Source organism: Lemur catta, chromosome 20 (genome assembly GCF_020740605.2).
Source record: "Lemur catta isolate mLemCat1 chromosome 20, mLemCat1.pri, whole genome shotgun sequence".
In the NCBI taxonomy this organism is placed as follows: Eukaryota; Metazoa; Chordata; class Mammalia; order Primates; family Lemuridae; genus Lemur; species Lemur catta.
The window spans coordinates 19,648,070-19,670,112 of NC_059147.1; the positions used below are offsets into that span (position 1 = coordinate 19,648,070).

Below are 22,043 nucleotides of genomic sequence, written 5' to 3' on the forward strand. Positions count from 1 at the left end.
TACTACAGGTGTGTGCCACCACACCCAGCTAATTACAAAAAATTTTTTTGTAGAGATGGGGTCTTTACCAACTCCATTGTATTAATGAAAAAAAAAAAAAAAGAGATGGGGTCTTGCTACATTGCCCAGGCTAGGGAAGTGTTTTATAAAGTCTCAAATATATCAGTTCATGTCAGCTGCCAACTAGAAATATACAGTCTCATTATATAGTAATTGTCCTCTTTCTTTTTAACAGCTAATTCTTATGGAACCTATCCAAAATGAAGGATCAAAACTAAACCTCATATAGAAATGGGACAATATCTAGATTACATTTTTATAAAAAAAATATAGCTTGGAGGGAAATAATTAACTAGAAATCTACATTGCTAGGTTAAAATAAAATTTGTGGTGCCATTGAAAGGTGCTGTCACTCTATCTCCCTCAGCCTGAGGCAGTGGCTAGAGTGGTAGGCACGTTTAACAGCAGTGAAAACCAAACCACCCGCTCTCCACCCACCTCCCCCACACACTATTCTCACCTGGCATTTATTCCCTAGAACGTGTCTGTTAGATCTTTGCCCTTGTCTGGGTCTTGTGGTTGATAAAGTGGAGACTTCAACTTTGTGCCCAAGCCCAGCTACGATACTGCTCCGGAGAGGCAGCTCCTCCCAGGTGACTGGAGCCATCAGTGACCGGTCACACTCCCACGCGTCTGTGCAGTTTTTATAAGGTTCAAAATGCTTCAGCGAACCTTATCTTTGTCACTACCACTTGGCAGCTAGGCAGGCTGAGATGTTTTACTCATATTTTATAGATGAGGAGACGAGGTTCAAGGTTAGGTGGTTTCCCCATTAATATTTCATTGAAGGCTAACTAGGTGCCAAGTTCAAACAGAGCTGCACCTAAGAAGCACTTTGTTCGCATCACCTCATTTAGGCTCACCACTGCCCGACTGACCAGATACCATGATTTCCTTGTAACAAATGAGGGAAACAGCCTTAGAGAGGCCACGTTAACTTGCCTAAAGTCAGAAACTTTTTTAAGGAGCAGAGGCAAAATGCATACCCATGGAATCACACACTGTAACGTGTTCTCAGTGACTTGTGGCCTTTGGCATACGAGGGAATTAATACTGCATGAAGCAGAGAACATACGAGAATTCCATCTCTGCCACCCTGGATCAGGGAGGTGTGTCTCATGGAACTGGGGTATTAGAGTAAATGGTGGCATAGTGCCCACTATAATGGAAGGAGCTCAAAAACTTTTGAACTAAGTTTTTAAAATGTTCATTCTGCTAGATGAAGGGGAAACCTGCAAAATGACTTTATCTTGCTCAGCCATTAGTTGGAGAGAGAGGTAGCTAATCTTACCTGCAGCCCAGACGTTATGGGAGACGCCCAATGGTGGGAGGGGGGAGGCAACAATTTAGAGGCTCAGCTGGATCCCAGCTGTATCTTGTGAGCCAACATGCACCACTGCGTCTGGAGGTCCTCCTTACACCAAAGCCATCCCATTATGACAAACGTGATGGCCAGCATATCCACCGACCTCCTATGTGTCATCGGCTGTGATTTACTTAAAAGAGCTGTAGATTTTTTACAACCGAGTTTCCTCTAGATAGCTAATAACTTGCACGTACATAAGGGCCAGGTTTCCTGTCTTCGGGATTTCTTTAAACATACAAACCACATCAGAATATAATATTTCTTAAAGTAAAAATTTTTTATTGCTATTTCAGCTGAAAAGATGATCAACAATATTTAATTCTTGCTTTAACTCACAGCTCTGTGGAATGTCATGGAACGTGGGTTCATGTGTTTGTTCTTGCTTCTCTTCCCCTAAAACGAAAGCAGAAAAATCCTAAAGGTGCCTTCGGTTAAGAACCTAATTATACATATAAGATAGGAGAGAAAATTATAGCTTCCTGCTAAAATATTTATGAAATAACAGGCATTCCATTTTAAAACAAAGCCATGAAAAAGATAATTCCATTTTATTTTATTTATTATTGTTGTTATTTTTTACAAACAATAGATTTGCTGCAACATGCTCTGGCTCATATTATTGAATTAAAAAATTTAACACATTTCAAAAATATCAAAAATACACTATAATGAGTCTTAGGACTACAATACGACAATGATTGCACAAACCATAAGATATGAACCCACTGTCTGGATGACATCCATTGGCCAACAGTGAGAGAAAACCCTACAGCGTCTGGGAGAAGGGCATGAAATTTAGAGTACAAGGAACGTATGTGTGATTGATCACCAAAGGAGGGAAACAGCAGGATTTACTGTAGCTGCTTTTCTCGATCTAGGAAGTGCTCACCCAACTATGGGGCAAAAGTCACTCACTGGAGAGAAATATTAACTCGCCTCCATGGCTGGGGAGTCTGAAGGGCTCCACCCGGGGGAAGTAAAAAGTGACACAAGACAGTTCTACAGTGATGCTGCAGACATCACCAAATGGCTTGGAGACTAATTATTTAATAATTGGTACATGTATCAATGATAGCCAGTGCTCCCTTACGGAGGTCTCTTCATTAATAATTATTGAATAGATAGAAGGTGAGCCTGTGGCTTCCACGTACCTGCTTCCGCTGAACCTGGAAAGAGCATCACTTGCTATTCAGTAGATCGGCTGAGCCTACCTGGCTCCATCTCCCGAGGAACAGCACTCGCTATAAGCAACTGGAATAGCACCCGGGATTACCAAGCTGCTCCTGTTGGCTCTTCTGCACTCCAGCAAATGACTCTGCCCGTTTACTGTACGCAGACATCTACAGTAGTATAATAAAGCCCTCACCTGTATCAGGAGCGGGTAATTCAATGACTTGACTCTGTAGTAGCACTGTAGCTTTATATCATACCAACACTCAGATTTTCAAACGTATTTCCAATCCATGTGGATAACAGAAAGAATACCATGGCTGCCAAGACACATCACTTTCTTTTCCACGGGACTCCCAAACTGCTATAATCAAGACTCCCATAATCAAGACTGTTCTTCTTTCAGAATTCTCTTAAACTTCTCTATGAAATGGGAGGTACACTCAGAGACCTGAGAACCCTGCAGAGGCCAGAATCTCTGTGCCAGAGATCAGCTGTGCTCTCCCCTCCCGGGGAGCACACACTCTGGGTAAAGTCACGGGAAGTAGATTTCATTCCCCTGGAGACAGATGACTGGATCTCACCAACTGGCAGCCTACTCAGCTAACACAATGTCTGAAAATTATCTCGTAGGACAAGAGAGTTTTGTACCATATTTTTGGTAATGGGCTATGGCCTTTTTACCCTCTGTTTTGATACAGAGCAACTGTAGAAGGACATGAATTAAAAGAGATTGCAGAAAAGAAGAATCAGTTTTGATATAGCCTATATTAAAGGTTTTCAATACAACCTAATGGTTCCTAAAAATAACTCTACCACATAAAAGAACATCTGGAATTTCAGAGTTCTGCTCACTAAAAAGTAAACACATTTACTTTTGGTATGGTCTTTTCAGAACCGGTTTTGAGGTGTTTCCAATAAGTAGGGTGACAAACAAATAGAAGACAAGAAAGGGGTTCACATATAATGAACAATTTTTATAAGACTATAGTATTAAAGTGGTATATTCCCAAAATAACTTTCATTTTTAGACAATATCACTATTCTATAACCCAAAGGTTCTGTTGTCTGAGTAGAAAGATGTTTTCCAGCACCCAACACTATCATCTTGGATTTTTCCATTTTTTCTTCATTTTTGAAAATTTTCCATATAAAAATAAGGTGGCAACATTCCATTGTTCCCATTTTTCTAACAGCACCTATGCTTTGTGTAAGCCACTGTGCTCCCCACTTCAAATCAAAGACCTGAGCTCTAAACTTTGTCAAATAGCTGACCAGTAGTTTGACACAGGGAAGTCAAGGGTTCCTGACAATTTAGGGACCGAAATTCAGACTCTTGAGGGGCTGAACATCATACAGCCATCAGAGTGGCACAGAATCCCCCAAGAGTGTCCCCCACTGACCACACACACACGGGCACGGGGCCTCTGAGATGATGAAGACACACAACCATTTGTGGACAGGTCATCTGGTTTTTGACTATTGCTCCGAACAAAAAATTCCCAAAAAACACAAATGAAAAATACATATATTCAACCTTCTCTTTAACATTTTGTTTTTGATGAAACAAATTAAAAATGGTTCCACTGTATTTTCTTTTTAATTCTGCAAGTGTTCCAAAAATTCAAAGCACATTTCCCACTGGGTAAAGTCAAGCAATACCAAAATTTTGTAGGAATAAATGGGAATTAATTTTCCTAAGTAAATCTTCTAATGGAAAAAGTGACAGACATGTAGAAGGAAACTGCATTTTGCTAGGGGTACGTGGAATGTGCAAAAAATACAGGTTTTCTGTAAGCTTAAGAATTTCTCAATTAAGTGTCTTTCTTATATTAGTATTGAGCCCAGTATTCTGAAACCACATAAGGTGAATAAGCAGTTTTCAGAAGAGTACACTGTTTAACATTCAAGAGGTGAGCTCTCAACTCACCTCCAACATTCTAGGAAACCATCCCTCTGCTCTAGAGTAAGAGAAGGAGCAAGTCTAACCTGTGAGCTCCATCCATCTGTTCTCTTTTGGCCTCAGTCTGTTTCACAGTCACCTGCCATAACTCAAGGTTACCTGGACGCGGGCAGTGTCAGCCTTGGCCCTCCCTGTTGGGAGGCTGACTGCCAGCCCTTCCTACCGCAAGTCAGGGACAGAGGCCAATCCCCAAATGCCCCCCTTGTGATCTGCTGGGAAATTCCTAGCAGGTTTCACATTTGTCATGGAGTAATTCTCTTTCTGATTTGGGGGGGATGTGGTCTTAGTCCTCACTTCTTCCCCATCTTCATCCCCCAAAGAAGATCCTACTACCCCAAGTTTCTCAGGAGCTTTCACAGTCTGACATCCAACAGTGAAACCAGTTCCCAGGGCCCTGCCGAGTACCCTCCGAGAAGGCTACAACACCCGACTAGCTCTCTGCCTGTGGACAGAGGTGCCGGGCTGCCTCTAAGAAGATTGGCTCGAGTGCAGATTCAAAAATAAAAAGTTCACAGTCAATGAAAAGTGCTCTCATTACATTACATACATAAATTAACTGTTTGATTGGTTCTACATTTCCAATAGACATCATTTTGATAGGCTGTATTCTCGTAGAGAAGAAGGAAAAGCCATGTGACTAGTCACATCATACCCCATTAGTTAGTTTGAGAGATAAGGTGATTTCTCTGTCACAGAGATCCATCAGCAGCAATTAGTAAAGGGAATCAACCTTCAGTTATTTCCTCCACAGAAATAGTCCCTTTCCTGCCCAGGCAGGCAAATTCTCAAAATGATCCTAGGAGAGAAAGGGTTAATGGCAGGTGGTAGGACTGATACAGAACAGCTGCTTCCTTCCCAGCAACTCTGGGAATTCCAATGCAGGTTCCACGTGAAACTTAACACTGACGGTGGCTACTAGCTTATCCAGAGCCAGACCCTGATCCCTCTCGCCCTGTGGCGCCGAGTTCTACCCCGCGCATCTGTGGTTTAGAAATGCAGAGGCAAATGCCACTGGCAGGGTCCCCCAGCGACAGCACACAGCCTTCTCCCACATGGTGCCCACTGTGGGGGCGGGGTCACAGCGCCGTGTCAAACTCCTCTGGAGGCTCGGTCCGATCCTCGTCGTTGGGCTCGGGCTCGAGCCTGCTTTCATGGTGCTGTTTCATTTGTTCCTTCACTTCTTCTTCCAGGTCACGAGGTACAACAAACTGATCCTCTGGTTCCAGCTGAGTGGGGGCAGCAAAATAGCCAGTTTTCCTCTTGGGTGCTTCTGTGGCCACTTCAATGAGGTTCAGGCTGTCTTCCAGGGGCACGATAGAGCCGTTGGAGAGTTTCTTTCCATAGAGACAGGAAGTGGAGGGAGACTTCTGTAACTCCATCTTGTCCTTACTCACTGGCAGAAGTATGCCACTAGTCACACTGTTCTGTCTTCGGATCCCAAAACCCAACCCTCTAGCATGCTCCTCAGGACACACGGCGGGAGGATTCCCTGCAAGAGCAGGGGAGCTCTCGAAATCTCTTCCTCTGCAGCAGTGGATATCCACTTCGACTTCCACCCTGCTGCCATTGGTTATGACCCCTTCAACAGGCTGGTCATCATCGCTGTCCAGGCCATTGTCAGACTGATTGCTGGAAAAGGTGGCACAGGAAGGCTGGCGCTGAAAAACCCCCGAGGTGGGTGCGGGATGAAGGCTGCAGCGCCGCTCTGGCCGTGGCAGCAAGGCGGCGTCCAGGCCTGCGGCGTTATGCTCGTCGGAAGCAGTGGAGCCCACTTCACTGCTCACCTCCGAGGTGGACATCTCACTGCTGAACTCAGAGGCAATCCCACTGCTGGAAGAGGGAGTGGTTGGCTTGGGGCCGTCCTTGATGGTGGTGGTCGAAGCAAATCCCACAGGACCCGGGAGGGTGAGCCCATTCATGTCGCAAGTGCAGCCTTCCTCACCAATGTTCAAATAAACCACCATCGCCCCTACATTGTCCTGACAACCGTAGCTCTGTGCTAATGTGCACAGCTTCTTGGCAGCTGCTAATGGGTCTTGTACATGACGCACTGCGTTGACAGCTTCTGTATAGGACAAGTGTTCCCACAATGCTTTGTTGCCTAGAATCAGCAACTCATCCTGAATGGTAAGTGGAGTGGAAGAAATGTGGGGCTTGGGGAGGATCCAGGGGTACAGGTACGTACAGCCCAGCATCCGGGTGCAGCAGGTGACCCCATTCACTTTGTTGTCCTAGAGATGAGCAGAACACAGACCGTGAGAAACAAGCAACAGTGATATGCCACTTTATATCTTTCTAGACCACAGTGCTTGGGGATCTTCAGTAAAATACAATTTATACGATTTTTCCTATGGAACAGTATAATTTTAAGTGTACTTTAAAAATGAATGTAGAGAAGTCTCAAAAGACAACATACTACACGGTTATTATACTAAATAGTTCAAAGGACTGAAATTCAATTCAATTAAGTGACTAAAGTTACCACCATTTCAAAAGATATTTGCTCTACCATGAAGGTCAGACCTTGGCATGACCTTAAATAGAGAAACGTGTGTTAGGAAAACAGGAGGCAGAATTGCCATTAATTCTCCATGACTAGTACTCTCAGAGAGGCCAAAACTCAGATGGGTCACCAAAAATGATTTCTCATTTAAAGGCACAGTTGGGACTGAAAAGATATCAAATGGCTAAGAAAATCCTGGTAGCTAAAGCATCGAATAGTCTCTAAGGTTATTCAGCCTAGATAAGGAGAGTGTGAAACCTGCAGCCCGATTTACCGACTCTGTGAGGACTGTACCGAGAATAACCAGCACATCGAATCAGAACCCAGGTCATTGGGCACTTAGGGGAAAAGGAATAACCTGGCTTGCAGGTTGGGAATGTTCATATGCCAGATACTTTGTATTCATTTCTCCTCAAGAAAAAAATAAAAGTAAAAATAAAAACTCCATAAAGTTTGGTAAATAATAGGCAAACAATTAATGTTTGGGGTTAAAGTAACATTTATAAAAAGATTTCCTACTTGTCTAAGACCCCCTAAGAAAAATGTAAACAACATTGTCTAAATTCTATAAAAACAGTGTATTAAAAGAAAAAGTTATCTTAAGCCAGGTGTGGTGGCACGCACCTATAGTCCCAGCTACTCGGGAGGCTAAGGAGGGAAGATCACTTGAGCCCAGAAGTTTGAGTTCAGACTGGGTAATATCACTTAAAAAGATAAACAAATCTTTAAGTTTAAAAAGTTGTCTTTTATTCTTTCATTTGTTTTGATTGACAGACACCCCCCCCCAAAACTAATGCCACATACTTCCAGAATCCTAACAGTATCAACCACATTGTAATGATACTTTTCGGTTATGTGTTTCCTCCAATAGAATCTAAAATGGAAAGTCCTTATACAGAATTCTGACAAAATAGAGAGCCCACAAGGAGGAGGCCCATACAAATACAGTCAACTGATCTCTGACAAAGAAGCAAAGGCAATTCAATGAAGAAAGGACAGTCTTTGAACAAATGGTGCTGGAACAACTGGACATCCACATGCAAAAACATGACTCAGACAAAACTTACACTTTTCACAAAAATTAACTCAAAATGGACCACGGACCTAAATATTAATGTAAAACACAAAACCATAAAACTTCTAGAAGGCAACATAGAAGAAAATCTAGGTGACCTTGGTTTTGGCAATGAGTTCTTATACACACCAAAAGCACGATCCATGAAAGAAAAAAATTGACAAGTGGGCCTTCGTTAAAACCAAAAACTTCTGCTCCGCAGAAAACACTTAAAAGAATGGACAAGCCCCAGACTGGGAAAATTTCTGCAAAACACATTTCTGATAAAGGACTTCTTTACAAATTATACAAAGAACTCTTAAAACTCAACAATAAAGAAATAAACAATCCAATTTAAAATGGGCAAAAGATCTGAATAGAATACTGCTTTGCAATAAACAATGTTCATATGTAATTGCTAAAGTTTTTTTGATAGCAAAAGTGTTATGCTAATTTCTAAAAAAGGAGAAAAGCTATAATATAGTAGAAATATTGATGGTTCATTATTAAAAAAGAACACCAGAACATAGTAAGCTATACACAGTATAAACAGGAAACATACTTCAAAAATGTCGCATTTCAGAATGGGGATGTCAAACTATAAAACACTTCTGTTTAGAAAAACAAAACAGATGAGTTGGAAATTAGCTAAGGGGGACACTCAACATACACTTTACACATTGGCTATGCATTTAAAGGATCACAAATTAGGATTTTTCACGTCTAATTCGTTTTGCTTTTTCTTTTTGCTAGTTACAGCTCAGTAGATTTTCTTCTAGTACTATTACTGAAACCATCTGAATTGAACTTTTATCTGGATTGGACACTATTTACAAGGCATAACAGGAAGAAAGTGGGCTTTCATCACTTCTGTGCACAGCACAAGTGATCTCTAGATCTGGGGTGGAGGTGACTGGCAGAGAGGGAGACACACCTCTGTAATGATGGCTTTTTGTTCCTTCACTCTTTGTGCCTCCTCTGGGTCCTGCTCCAGGCTGAAGACTTTGGAGAGGGGCAGTGGCTTCCCACTGCGGCACAGGACTGCCTGGCACGTGCCAACGTTGGCCACAGTCAAGCTAAAACTGCTCGCTGGGTCGGCAGTGTCGGGGCGGATGTAGCACAGGAGAGCAGAGGAGCCCAGCTTCTGGCCGGCCATTCCTAGTTTCCTATTTAGAGAGAAAAGAAAATGAAGGCATGGTAGCTAGTTTTAGAAGGAAGTGGTGGTCCTTCACGCCTGTCCTTTCCTTGGTTTTCTGCCCTGTGATCGTGAACCAGCCTCACCCTTACCCACCTGACGGCAGACTCTTACTGTGGGTGATGCTGGTAGAGAGCTTTGCCTTCCACTCTCAGCTGACTGAGAAAAGAGTAATTTTACAAAAGCTGGAGGGGGGTGGGGTGGGGATGGGGATGTGGGGCAGGGTTGGGGAGACAGTGAAGGTGCGTCTTTCTCTGCTTCTTCCGTATCTGATCATAGACTTCCTAATTCAGAGGTTCTCACACTTTAGCACATCAGAACCACCTGGAGGGCTTGCAAGAGCAGGGACTGCTGGGCCCCACCCCGGTTTCTGATTTAGCGAGTATAAGCGGCTGGCCCAGTAATCCACATTTCTCATAAGTGCTGGTGATGCTGAGGCTGCTGGTCCTAGAACACCACTTTGAGAACCACTCAGTTGTAAGTTTCTTGAAAACGACCAAAATTTTCCTTGTATTTTCCCCATACACGTGGTGTCCACACCTGCACTTAGTGCACAATGCCAACAAGGAGCAGACACTATTAGTTCTAATTTAAAATTCCAGCTCTGCCATTTCCTGGCTGTAGATCCTCAGCTAGTTATTTCTCTAAGAAATGTCTCGTATAAAATACCTACCCCTCTGGCTTGTTTTGAAAATTAAAAATATAGTATGAAAAAAATACTTGGTACAGTGCCTAGCTCTTGAGAGGTGCTTCACAGATTGAGTTCCCATTCATGAACCCTTTATTTTGCCAAGTCTCCTGCTCAATTCTACTACTGAAAAATAGACTCCTTTCCCAACACCTTGCTTTGTGTTATAATGGCAGATAAAACCAGTTCAACCTCCAGGCTGTTCCATTCCAACCTTGATTATACAAGTTGCCAACCTCTCAGTTGTTCACATCCTCCGTACAGCCCACCTGACGTGCACGATGCTCCGTTACTGTTTGCTTATCCAAACGGTCCCTGACTTAGAGTAGTATAACTGACAATTTTTCGACTTCATGATGGTGCAAATGCAACACTATATGCATTCAGTAGAAACTGTACTTTCAATTTTGATCTTTTCCTGGGCTAGTGACATGCAGTATGACCCTCTCGCACCATACTGGGCAGCAGCAGTGAGCCACAGCTCCCAGTCAGCCTTGCGATCACAGGGGGAAAACAACTGATACTCTACAGCGTAGTATCGCCAGTATTGATTTTGCCCAACTGTAGGCTAATGTAAGTGTTCTGAGTACATTTAAGGTGGGTTAGGCTAAGCTACGATGTTTGGTAGGTTAGGTGTATTAAATGCATTTTTTTCACCTTACAATATTTTCAACTTACAAGAGTTTATCAGCACATAGCCCCATTGTAACCCCATCTGTATAGGGTTTTTGCTCTTAAGTGGTTTAGACTTTAATTAGAAGATTAATTGGGTAAAGCCCCAATAACAAGTATTCTAAACACATGAATCTGATGAACTCTTGTTAACCTTTTTGTAGATTACTGACTCTTTGGACAATCTTATGAAAGCTTACCATCTTCCTTCCCTAAATGTACAGCCACATATACACACAGACAACATTTTGCACATAAATTCCGGGCTTCCCAGATCCTCAGCAGCCTTTGGGTTCAATGGAGAAAACGGATGACTCCACAGGCTCTTCAAAGAGCCAAATCCCCACACTCCATGCTGACGTATGCAGAGGATGATCATGGAGGAAGCAGTGAGCTCTCTCCTTGACCTTGTATTCATAATGTGAACACTGACCCAGTTTAGAGAGATTTATTTTGCCAAAGTAGAAGTGAGTTAGGGATTATTCAACCCACCTGCTTACCTGTGAGACACCAAGAAGGTGTTAGCCATGAAAACCATGTCATTTGCTGACTGCTGCACCTCTTCCAAAAGCACATCTGCCATTGTACACTGGAGCAGGCGAGGGAGCTCCTCGTTTCGGTCCCCATCAAACATGCCGTACACAGCTCCCACTCCCTCCGCAAAGTTATCCATGGCGAGTGCAGAAACACACAGCCTAGGGTAGAAATAGGAGAAAGACAATCATCAAAGAAAGTTATCAGTAAAAGGTTATTCATCAGGAAGCATTCTTTTAAAAAGTAACTATTAACTGAAAGTGGAGAAGAATAGTAGTAAATCATAATCTACACGTACAAAAAGTCCCTAGATATGATTCTTAAGTAGCATCTGGAAGAGGTGATATCCTAAGGAAAGGGGAAATTCAGCCACATTCATGGCCAGTACTTATTAGCTTTGCGATGCTGCCACAGGCTGGAAAGATAAAATGTTTTCTCTTACTAGTAATTAAGGACTAGTTTTGTCAAGAACCTTCAGCAGAAGACCACCAAAGCACACCACCTGTAGTTCAACAAGTTGAACTTACTACTCCTTGCAACAAGGGAATGCTCACCATGGAACCCTGGATGTATAGGTAAGAGAGTGCTGGAAAGAACCTAGAATAGGTTTTGGGCTTTGGCTGGGTCATTCTGCAGAGGATCTAAGGAGGTGGAGGATCATACTAGATTGGGTGCCATCAGAAAGTGGGGCCATTCTTTGGTTGGGCATCTCAATATATCTTATCTATATGGAACAAAGATTAGAAGAAGGATAAAGCTATAATAGGCAAAGAAAGCAGCATTCACCCATTTTAGCCATGAAAGTGGGTGTTTGGTGTTCTGTTGACTGAACATTCATCTTCTTTTTGTCTCCCTTTATCATGGTCTCAGAGGGATTTTATCCAACACTGACATTCTGTGATTTGTTTATGTGCAGAAGGAGAACAAAATGGCCTGTGGGCCTCAGACCAATTCCCACATGCCAAGGGCTACCTTTTCTCTTTCTCAGTCTCCACTGCCAACATACTCACTTGTTTCTCTGCCCTGCCATTTCAGCCAGTCCGTGGCTCCAGAAGGTTGATGTAACTGTAGAATCTGTGGTTGGCAAAGGTTTCTGATCAATTTTCAGGGTTGTGATATGGCTGTGGGAAGTGGAGGAAGGGAAGATTAAACCGTATATTCTTCTGTATTTTACAAAAACTATCCTAACGATAATATAACTTTTTATAAAATAATCTGAATGAAAGTAGTATGCTGAACTCCTGGCCAAGGAGAAGAGAGAAAGAAAAAGGAGGAAGAAATAGGAGCCAATATTGTTATAATTAATGCCATTTGTTGCGGTAAAAAACTAAGCACAAAAATGATTTCTAAGTTTCAGCCAGCTTACAAAATGAAGTCTTGGTACAACGAATGAACTTGTATTGTCTCTAAGATGCTGTGATGTGATCTGTGCCACCTAAGACATCTATGCCCGTCACGTGAAAATATTCAGTGTGTGGCTGGCTAGTGGCCATGTCTACTAAAGTTAGACTGACCACTGGATAGAATATCCATTCATAACTGAATCAAAGAAGAGAACCGAGGGGCATTATAGTCTAATTCATTCTATTCGTTTAATTAATCGAGGTCCCCATAGTCCTAGAGAAGACCTGCACGTGGCTGGCAGACCTAAGAGCAAAAACAGATTTAATTTCAAATTTTTTCCTACCTAAATATGTCCAGAGTCTTGTGTTCCAGAACCAGATTTGTATTTCCAGTCAGGTCAAGGTCTTGTAACGTAACGGGCAGTGCCTCCGGAATCAGGATTTCTGTCAAGTCGTTGCAACTCAGGTCTACAAACTAAGAAGAAATGGAGAAATCAAAAGAAAATACATCACAGTGAGTTAGTTCTTTACTCCCAAATGTTCAATCTCCTACTATATCCCTAAAGCGGAACTTAATTTCTTTTCAGGAATCAATTATGTACACTTGTCCCAAACTGAGTATATGAGAAGAGAATAATATTTCTTCCTTATGAGAATAATCTCATTCACACTCCTGCCATTTCATCATCATTCCGGCACACAGAAGTACCTGGATCTGAGGTAACTGCAGTATTTCTGGGAAAATGCTGATGTTGTTGGAGTGTGCGACAAGGGTGTGCAGCCTTTTGCAGTTTGCTATGGTTGTGGGAATGGTTTTAAGCTTATTGCCACTTAGGTTCAGTTCCTCCAATTGCTCCAGTTTATTTAGTTTGCTGAAAAAGAAAAATCAAAATACTACAGTGTACCAAAACTGAGCATCTACCAAGCAGGTGCTATTTTATAACAATGACAGAGTGCAGAAGGCTCACCTGGTCCACTGCCAGATGACTGCTGAGAATTAAGTAGACACCAGTGAAGGTAGTGGCCCACCAAGATGACCACTCCTGCTCTTTCTCAGCCTAATCTGTCTGTCTCTCAGGGTGTTTCAAGGGCTAAAGCATCCCTTGCTTTTCTTACAGTTGTTGGATCTTGTGGGCATGATCATCTCCCTGTTATCTAACCTACAGGGAGTGGGTAAAGAAGGACTGGCCTCGAATTGGGAGATTAGTCCTGATGCTTGCTTCCCCACTATCTAGCTAGAAAATACTGGGCAAGTTAAGTTCAGGAGACCTCAATAATCTCAGCTATAAAAAAAAAAAAAAAAAAAGTTGTACTAAATCATCACTAAGGTTCCTTACATTTAAATTTCTACAATTACCTGTTCGTAACATAATTCATCTCCACTAAACATTTATCAAGTTCCCATTTTACAGACAGCAGTGTGTTCAGGCCTGTGCAGCAAACGATTCCCATTGTTCCACTGACTAAGCTACGCTTTCTACATGGTAAGCAAAATACTTACAGTCGGCTTAACACCATTATCCAGATTATTGCAAATTGCTTATTTCTTTTGATTTATTGGTTTAAAAAATTATAAAAATAAACTTCTGTAACATGGAGAGAAAGTTTGGAAAATAAAGAAAATAAGTCACTAATAATACCAGCAATTTGAAAGAACTACTATAATCATTTTACTGAATTTTCTACCAAATTTTTCACATGAATATTTGTTTTACATAAATTTTATCTTATCTTTTTCGTATAATGTATTTTTATTGCTAGAAAATTCAAAAATACTTTTTAATAAGTAGGCTTAGTAAATTAAAACCATTTTTCTTATAGTAATATATACACATAGAAAAAAATGGAAAAAGAGACAAACATAAAAAAAAAAATCTTTTCATTCCAATATCAGAGAGAATCTCTGAAAACACTTTGGTGAAAAGTATTCTTGTCTTTTTTAGGATATGAAACTATATTTTCAAATTAAAAAATGGTGCTATATTAAATATATTGTTTTATAACTTGCTTTTTTTTACTTAATAAACAAAGTATTTTAAAATGTTCTGATGTCCAAATCTCCCTTATACTACTCCCTGCCTAGATTTTTCTGACTTGTAAATAAAAATGCAGCACCCATATCTCAATCAGTTTCTTACTGAGTACCCAGAACTGTGCTAGATCCTGCAAACAGTCCAAAAGAAACAAGATCTATATTGTGCCTGTACAATTATAACACTGCTCAGGAAATGATCTCATAGTGGATTTATTATTCAGTACAGAATATACATTTTCTTCAATATGCTGCTCCTAAATTCCATTTAGCTTTATTACGTACATTCAGATTACTCTGTTAATTCTTGTCTTTACCACTAACTTCTTATTTTCATTTTAATGTTTTAAGTTTTATATCAACCTGCTTTTGACCCCTTCAACAATAAAAGTGTCATCAAATTAGGTGAGATTCATTAGTTTCAGAGTATTATACCTGGTACCACCTAGCAGCTTCATAAACTAGTATAACTTGTAACTGGTCTGTTATTTTCACTTTATATGAACATATTTGAGGTCAACTAAACTAATCTGATAAGATTTCAAGGGATCTACACTTCCTGAAATTAAGATTCTGCATTCATCTTAAAAGCCATTATTTGAATTCTTTCAAGGAAGCAATCAAGTTTATTCTGCTTGTCATCTGAAGCTCTTTCTCATTTTATTAATGCTCACAAAAATTATAATTTTATATAATTTCATTCAAATTACATCAAATGTCATTTCCTCATGTTCTCAGTTTTTAAAAATACGATTTTTAATGACTATTTTCATGGTATAGATGGATTTTTTTGGCAGTAAATTTTCCAAATATTAGCCAGCACAGTGGTGAGCATCTGTAATTCCAGCTACTTGGGAGGCTGATGCAGGAGGACACTTGAGCCCAAGAGTTCAAGGCCAGCCTGGGCAATATAGCAAGACTGTCTCTTTAAAACAAAAATTCCAAATTTATTTTATCAAATGTATTTTGAAAGATATTTACGCCTCCACTGACACTGTCTAAAACTTTGATAGCATTAAACGTCTCTCTTACATATTTTATTAGATGTACCCTGGCTAACTACTATTCATCTCTTCTTTGAGGAAGCCTAACCACACCCCCCTGGCTCTGTGCAGTGCGGCCAGCAACCTGTGATTATCTTCTTCAAAATCCTGCCTTTATTAGACCGCACTACAATTGCCTAGTTACTTGTCTATTTCCTCAATTTGACTGTAAATTTCCTGAGGTCACAGAGTATAACTCTTACACAGTATTTGGCATACAGTAGGCATTCAATGTATGTATTATGAATAAATTAATAGACTCAACAATATTTTATAAAACAGTGCTGAGAAGGGAAAAGAAATAATTGTCTTCAGAATTCTTTATTTTATAAGCCTGTACTATACTAGGTTGAGTATTCTCAGACCATTATTAAATAATTAGAACTTAAAAATTAAACATATTTTTTGGCCGGGCATGGTGGCTCTTGCCTGTAATCCTAGCACTCTGGGAGGCCGAGGTGGGAGGATCACTTGAGCTCAGGAGTTAGAGACCAGTCTGAGCAAGAGTGAGACCCCATCTCTACTAAAAATAGAAAAAATTAGCCCAGCATGGCGGCATGTCCCTGTAGTCCCAGTTATTCAGGAGGCTGAGGCAAGAGGATCCCTTGAGTCCAGGAGTTTTAGGTTGCAGTGAGCCATGACAATGCCACTGCAGTCTAGCCCAGGTGACAGAGTAAGACTGTCTCAAAAAAATTTTTTTAATTTTAAAAAATAAAAATTAAATATATTTTAACCATGACTTCCCTTATTACTGATACTTACCTGGTTATAAACTATTAAGATTTTCCCACTCAACTGGTGAAATCACAACACCACTAAGTCAAGTCAATGAAAAGCAATAGTCATAGTGGGATAGCTGTAATTTAGTCTGACAAATGTAGAGTTAATGTTGTCTTATCTGAAACGATCAAAGTTTGCATTCATTTACCTTGCAGGAAAGGTCTGTAGCTGGTTGTTTGCGAGGTGCAAGATTCGCAGGTGAGGGTGTCCAACCAGGACAGGTATACACTGATCTGTCAGGAGATTGTTGGTCAAATAAAGCAGCTGCAGCATACTCAGGCTCTCCTCCCCAGTGCAGGCAGATGGTAAAGACTCCAGACTATTTGCAGATGCATTCAAGTATCTGAGACTGACAGAACACACACAGAGAGTGTTTTTGTTGCCTTCCTTTGTAGAAACCATCATGCCACCTCTGTATGGTATGCTGCCATTCCAAGCTCCCACGTTTAAAAAAAAAAAAAAGTCATTTTCTTCAGGTAGTTTTCTCTAACTAATTTTAACCAACTCAAAGCTCCTTTTACTCAACTTACACAAGCCAAGTAGAGAGGAAAGAATACAGGATTGGTTGTTTACCCAGGCTTCTGCAGTAGCCAGATTCTAACCTAGCTTTATCTTTTACTGTTATTGCTGTCTGTGTGTCTACTGAAAGGCATTGTTGAGTATCATGTTCACATAAAATAAGCTATGAAGACACCCTTCAGAAAAATTTTTGTCTGGTTTTAATAACATCATTATTTATTTAGCCAATCCCATAATAATCCCCTAATAATGAACATATAGCCTATTCATTTCCATACATATGCTATGACAGACGTTGTAATGAGCATCTTTGTGTCCTTATCCAATTATTTCTTTACAGAACATTCTGAGGAACAGAATTCGTGGGATCACAGGATATCTACTTTTTAAGGATTTTTCAATATATTGCCAAACTGAGCTCTAGAAAGGCTATACAAAATTATACTTGCACAAGAAGAATGTAAAAATGCCAGTTTGCCCACACCTTTGTCAACACTGAGTATTACAATTCATTTTAATCTTTGCCAATCTAATAGCCAAAACACAGTATAATTTTAAAATTTGCCTAGCACAGTATTTGGTACATATAGAACATTCTCAATAAAAGGCAGCTAATATTATGAAACTTATGTGTTCTTAAATCTCCATGTTGTGTGATCCACATCCCTCATTAGATTTTCTAAATTGATACATAACAGTTGTACATACCTAATTAGCTTTTAAGTTTATTGAGGGTATTGTGTCACTTGCGTCTTTGTCCCAAAAATGCTCTGTGCAGGGGTTGGTATTAAATACCACTGACAGTTTGCCACAGCTAAGTAACTTCCTTACTATAGATACTAAGGTTGTAAACTAATTGAATTCATACTATCAGTAGGACTAAGGGAAGTGTTATGCATTGCTAACAAAAACTCGTTAATTAACAACTGCATCAAGACTCCATATAAACTTTACAAAAAGAAAATTTTCTTCAAACATTTTGTAGAATTTCAAAAGATTTTATTTTAAGGAATACCCAACCAATTGGATTATATATTAAGAGCTGAACAAGCCGGATACTCATTCTTTGACATAACCGCTTTTGGCACGTCTCCTGTTAATTTATTACTGCTTATCTCTGTTTTCTCCATTTCCAAATTGAAGACAATATTGCCCTCTCCATATTGCAGAAGACTATGATTAAAAACTAGTTTTCATTTAAAGATGACATACACAATAGGTAAACCCTTTCCCTAAAATGAGAAGATGGGCCATGTATGTGCTAATTACAGTGAGAAGGCAAATAACACCTTTTGGAAGGATACTACCTTTAAATACACAGTTTTCAAATTAAGTAGCAAAAAAGCTTTCCTAATAAAGAATGTAACTCAAACATAGTTTGGTAAAGCTAGAAGCAAAAACCAAATTAACTTTTGTGGTATATCCTTGTAGTCCCCAACCCCAGGGCCACAGGCCAGAACCAGGCCACACAGCAGAAGCTAGCGAAGCCTCACCTGCACCCACAGCCGCTCCCCGTTGTGCGCATCACCGCCGGATCCCCACCCCCCATCAGATCAGCAGCAGCATCAGACCCCCATAGGAGCACAAAACTACGCATGGGAGGGATCCGGCTTGCAGCGATCCCCATGAGAATCCAACACCTGATGATCCGAGGTGGAACCAAGGCAGCGACTCAACCCTCCCCTTGCTATCCATGGAAGAACTGTCTTCCACAAAACTGGGCCCTGGTGTCAAAAAGGTTGGGCACCACTGGCATACCCTTTTCTCCCCAATGCAAAAGGTGAGAATTGCCGAAGGAAGCTATATCAGAATGTTATAATTTCTCTTTAAATGTCATAACTACGTTTATTTTCTGAGATGAAAGCCTGAACCTTCCCAAACTGTCTGAAATTGTTTACAACACAAAAACTTCTTAAGTATTTGATGGTCATTTCAACTTTGAGTTAAAGATTACTGCCTCACGAAGCAGTGTCATACATTCTTTCATAAAAATTGCAAGTATGTTTCCACCCATAGTTGGACTATCAGGTAAAGTCTCTCTAAATATAGTTCCAAAGGTCACTCCAATGACAAGTCACTGCAGTTTGTCTAGCCAATGATTCTGCTTTTCTGAAAAAAAAAATCCAATGGTACTTACTTTAAGGCCTTGGAGAAGAGAGTGTCTGGCAGCCTAGTGAGTACATTATGCTGAATATCCAACACCTCCAGGGGGATGTGCTCCACCAGCGCCGGGAGGTTCCGCACGTGATTGTGTCCCACCATCAGTTTCCTAAGGCTCAAGCTACTCAGAATTCTAAGAGGGAACACAACAAAGAAATAAACTTACTTAAATCTTTCTGAGTCTGTCCCAGGCTATTTAATTGAAATCAGTAAGCTAACAGAAATATATTCTTCTAGACTGTATAATCACCGACAAGTGCTTGAGCCTGCTTGAGCCAAGAAAGCAACCACAACCATCTGTTTACCCACCACCCACCAGGAAGTCGTTAAGGTCATTCTGAGAAAAGGTGAATCCATGACACCAAACAGCACAGAGGAGAGCTAAACTAAAAAAGCAATTTCTAGAATTAATTTAGATTTTAGGTCTAAACAGCACCAAAAATTTAGTGTATGTATTACTATTAACATAATAAATTCACAACAAATTTCATTACAATAAAAACTATTATTTACTGAGTGCTTAAAATGTGCTAAACCATTTACAATGAAGTTTGGAAAGGTCAAGTGACCTTGATTTGCCAAAGATCTCACACTGAATAGGAAAAGATACAGTCTGGATTTGAACTAAGGTCTGACTCCAAAGGTTCTTTTCATACCTACTATGCTACAAAGCCTCTAGAGTTTAATTTTAACGACTTTATTAGGTAATAACTACACATTTCATATCTCAGTGCTTTTGAATATCATTCCCCCAAGCCTCAAACACCACTGTTTCCCCCTCCACTTGGAGAAATCCCACCGTCTGGTAAAGGTCAATTCAAATGCCATCTTTTCCATGAAACATTCTCTAATTCTCAAAGTACTTCTGAATTTCTAAAACATATAATTTATACAGTGTAGTGATTAAAAGTGAAGGCTCTGGAGTAAAAATGACTACATCCAAATGCCAGCTCCCATCACTTCCTAGTTAAGTGCAACCTTGGACAAGTTACCTAACAGCTCTAAGCCTTAGTTTCCTTTTCTGTTTTTTTGAGAAAGGGCCTTGCTCTGTTGCCTGAGCTGGAGTGCACCGAACTCCTGGGCTCAAGCAATCCTCCCACCTCGGCCTCCCAAAGTGCTAGGATTACAGATGTGGGCCACCATGCCTGGCCTAGGATGACAGCACCTATATAGTAAGGTTTTTAAAAGATTAGATAATATAATAAAAGTGAAGTTCTTAGGGCATTGCTCAGCTCATAATAACTCATCCTATAAAAATTAACTATTACCACCAGGCTACGCCAGCACCTCTTGGAACATTTTATCACAGTTATCTGTGTATATGCCACACTATCCTCTCATTAAGCTCCTCACAGTCCAGGACCACGCGTCAGCCATTACTATATTCCTTAGCACATCACACCGCCTCAGACTCGGCAGGCATCCATATTCACTGAACAATGAAAGACAACACAAATCTAGAAAAATGGTTAAATACACATACATACATATGTATTCACACACACATACCTCATAGGAACCTCTGTGAGAAGATTATAGCTCATATCTAATATTTCTATCTTCTTTGAGTCACAGGCCCAGTCAGGAACACATTCTAGCAGATTTCTGCAGAAAATACATAATTGAAAGGCATCATTTAAGATGACAAATGGGACTCATTTCACTAGACTATAATGTCTCTGTTAACCAGCCTGTGAGCCACTGTGAGGGCAGGGACACTATCTCCAGGGCATTCCCTGGTATATTACCTGGAACATAGTAGGTGCTCAGGGAATGCTGTTGTATTAGAAGGGTGGGCAGTCTACAGCCATACCACCCTGCATGCACCCAATCTTGTCTGATCTTGGAAGCTAAGCAGGGTCAGGCCTGGTTAGTACTTGGATGGGAGAAGGGTGGGCAGAGACAAGTACATGAATATGTATAATATTGGATCAATTATGCTATATGCTCAAAAAAGTACAAAGGCTTTCGGCAGTAGGAAAGCACACATATGGCGGGATGGGATGAGGGCGAGAAGAGGAAAGACTTACTGGAAGTGGCATTTTAAACGAAATTTTGATGATGAGGAGGAGTTTCACAGGGAATGGCTGGGGGAGACGAGAAGCAAATTCCAGGGAAAATGAACAGAATGAATAAAAGTGACGAAGCAGGGACAAAAGATAACTAGTCGGTGAAAAAGTTTCAAACCACTTAGAATTTGAGCTCAAATATTTAGAAGAGCGCTGAGCAGAAACTTAGTAAAAGGAATTTTATTTTCAGATGTGACTTAGCTTCTCTAGGCCTCAAGGTATCTATTGATTAATCAAAGGGTAAGATGAGGCAGGATGAAGTAAGTGGTACATGAGAGAAACACAGATACTGCTACATTAGCCTAGCGAAGGAAACAGCCTGCAATGGATCAAGGCAAGCTCCCTAAGAAATACGACATCTGGGTTAGAATTTGAAGAATACCGTACAGTGACCTGAGGTGAGGAGCACGTTCCAAGCACAGAGTGGCAACATGAACTAGAACACAGAAGCAAGAAAGACCATGGTGCGATAGGTGTGGGGAAACAGGCAGCTGGGGGAAGAGCCGGGCTGGCAAGCTGGGTGCCGCCGACACTGAAGTGCAGCTGAAATCACTGGAGTGAATGAGGTCATGGCCAGTGAGGTACAGTGGACAACAGACAGAACCCTGGGGATGTCTGACCTTTAAAGGGCTAGCTGAGGAGGAGAAGTATGCAAAAGGGACAGCAGGAATGGCCAGAAGGGCATGAGGAAAAGCAGATCATATTAGCCAGCCAAGGAAATAGCGTGTTTGAAGAAAAGAGAGCAAGGTTAACTGTGTCAACACAGAGAAGTTTCAGTAAGAGAAGGTCTAAACCACGCTGTTGGTGGGATCAGCAAATGGGAACTGAGGAAACTAAGTTAACAAATGCAAATAATTCTTGAGAAATTTGGACAAAAAGGGGATGAGCTGGA

At 40.8% G+C, this 22,043-nt stretch overlaps 1 protein-coding gene across 1 annotated transcript in view; it reads right to left on the minus strand.

Annotated features, from left to right (window-relative positions):
• Positions 1–1,939: 1,939 nt before the first annotated feature.
• The window catches only part of PHLPP2 (PH domain and leucine rich repeat protein phosphatase 2), a 56,133-nt gene continuing 36,029 nt past the window's right edge, over positions 1,940–22,043 (minus strand). The window contains exons 11-19 of the mRNA XM_045533151.1: positions 20,592–20,687; positions 19,060–19,215; positions 16,552–16,752; positions 13,258–13,420; positions 12,893–13,023; positions 12,216–12,326; positions 11,172–11,366; positions 9,051–9,282; positions 1,940–6,790 (exon numbers count right to left, since the gene is read on the minus strand). Coding sequence (XP_045389107.1) covers positions 5,636–6,790; positions 9,051–9,282; positions 11,172–11,366; positions 12,216–12,326; positions 12,893–13,023; positions 13,258–13,420; positions 16,552–16,752; positions 19,060–19,215; positions 20,592–20,687 — 2,440 coding nt within the window. The 3' untranslated portion in view covers positions 1,940–5,635. The remainder of the gene's footprint in view (positions 6,791–9,050; positions 9,283–11,171; positions 11,367–12,215; positions 12,327–12,892; positions 13,024–13,257; positions 13,421–16,551; positions 16,753–19,059; positions 19,216–20,591; positions 20,688–22,043) is intronic.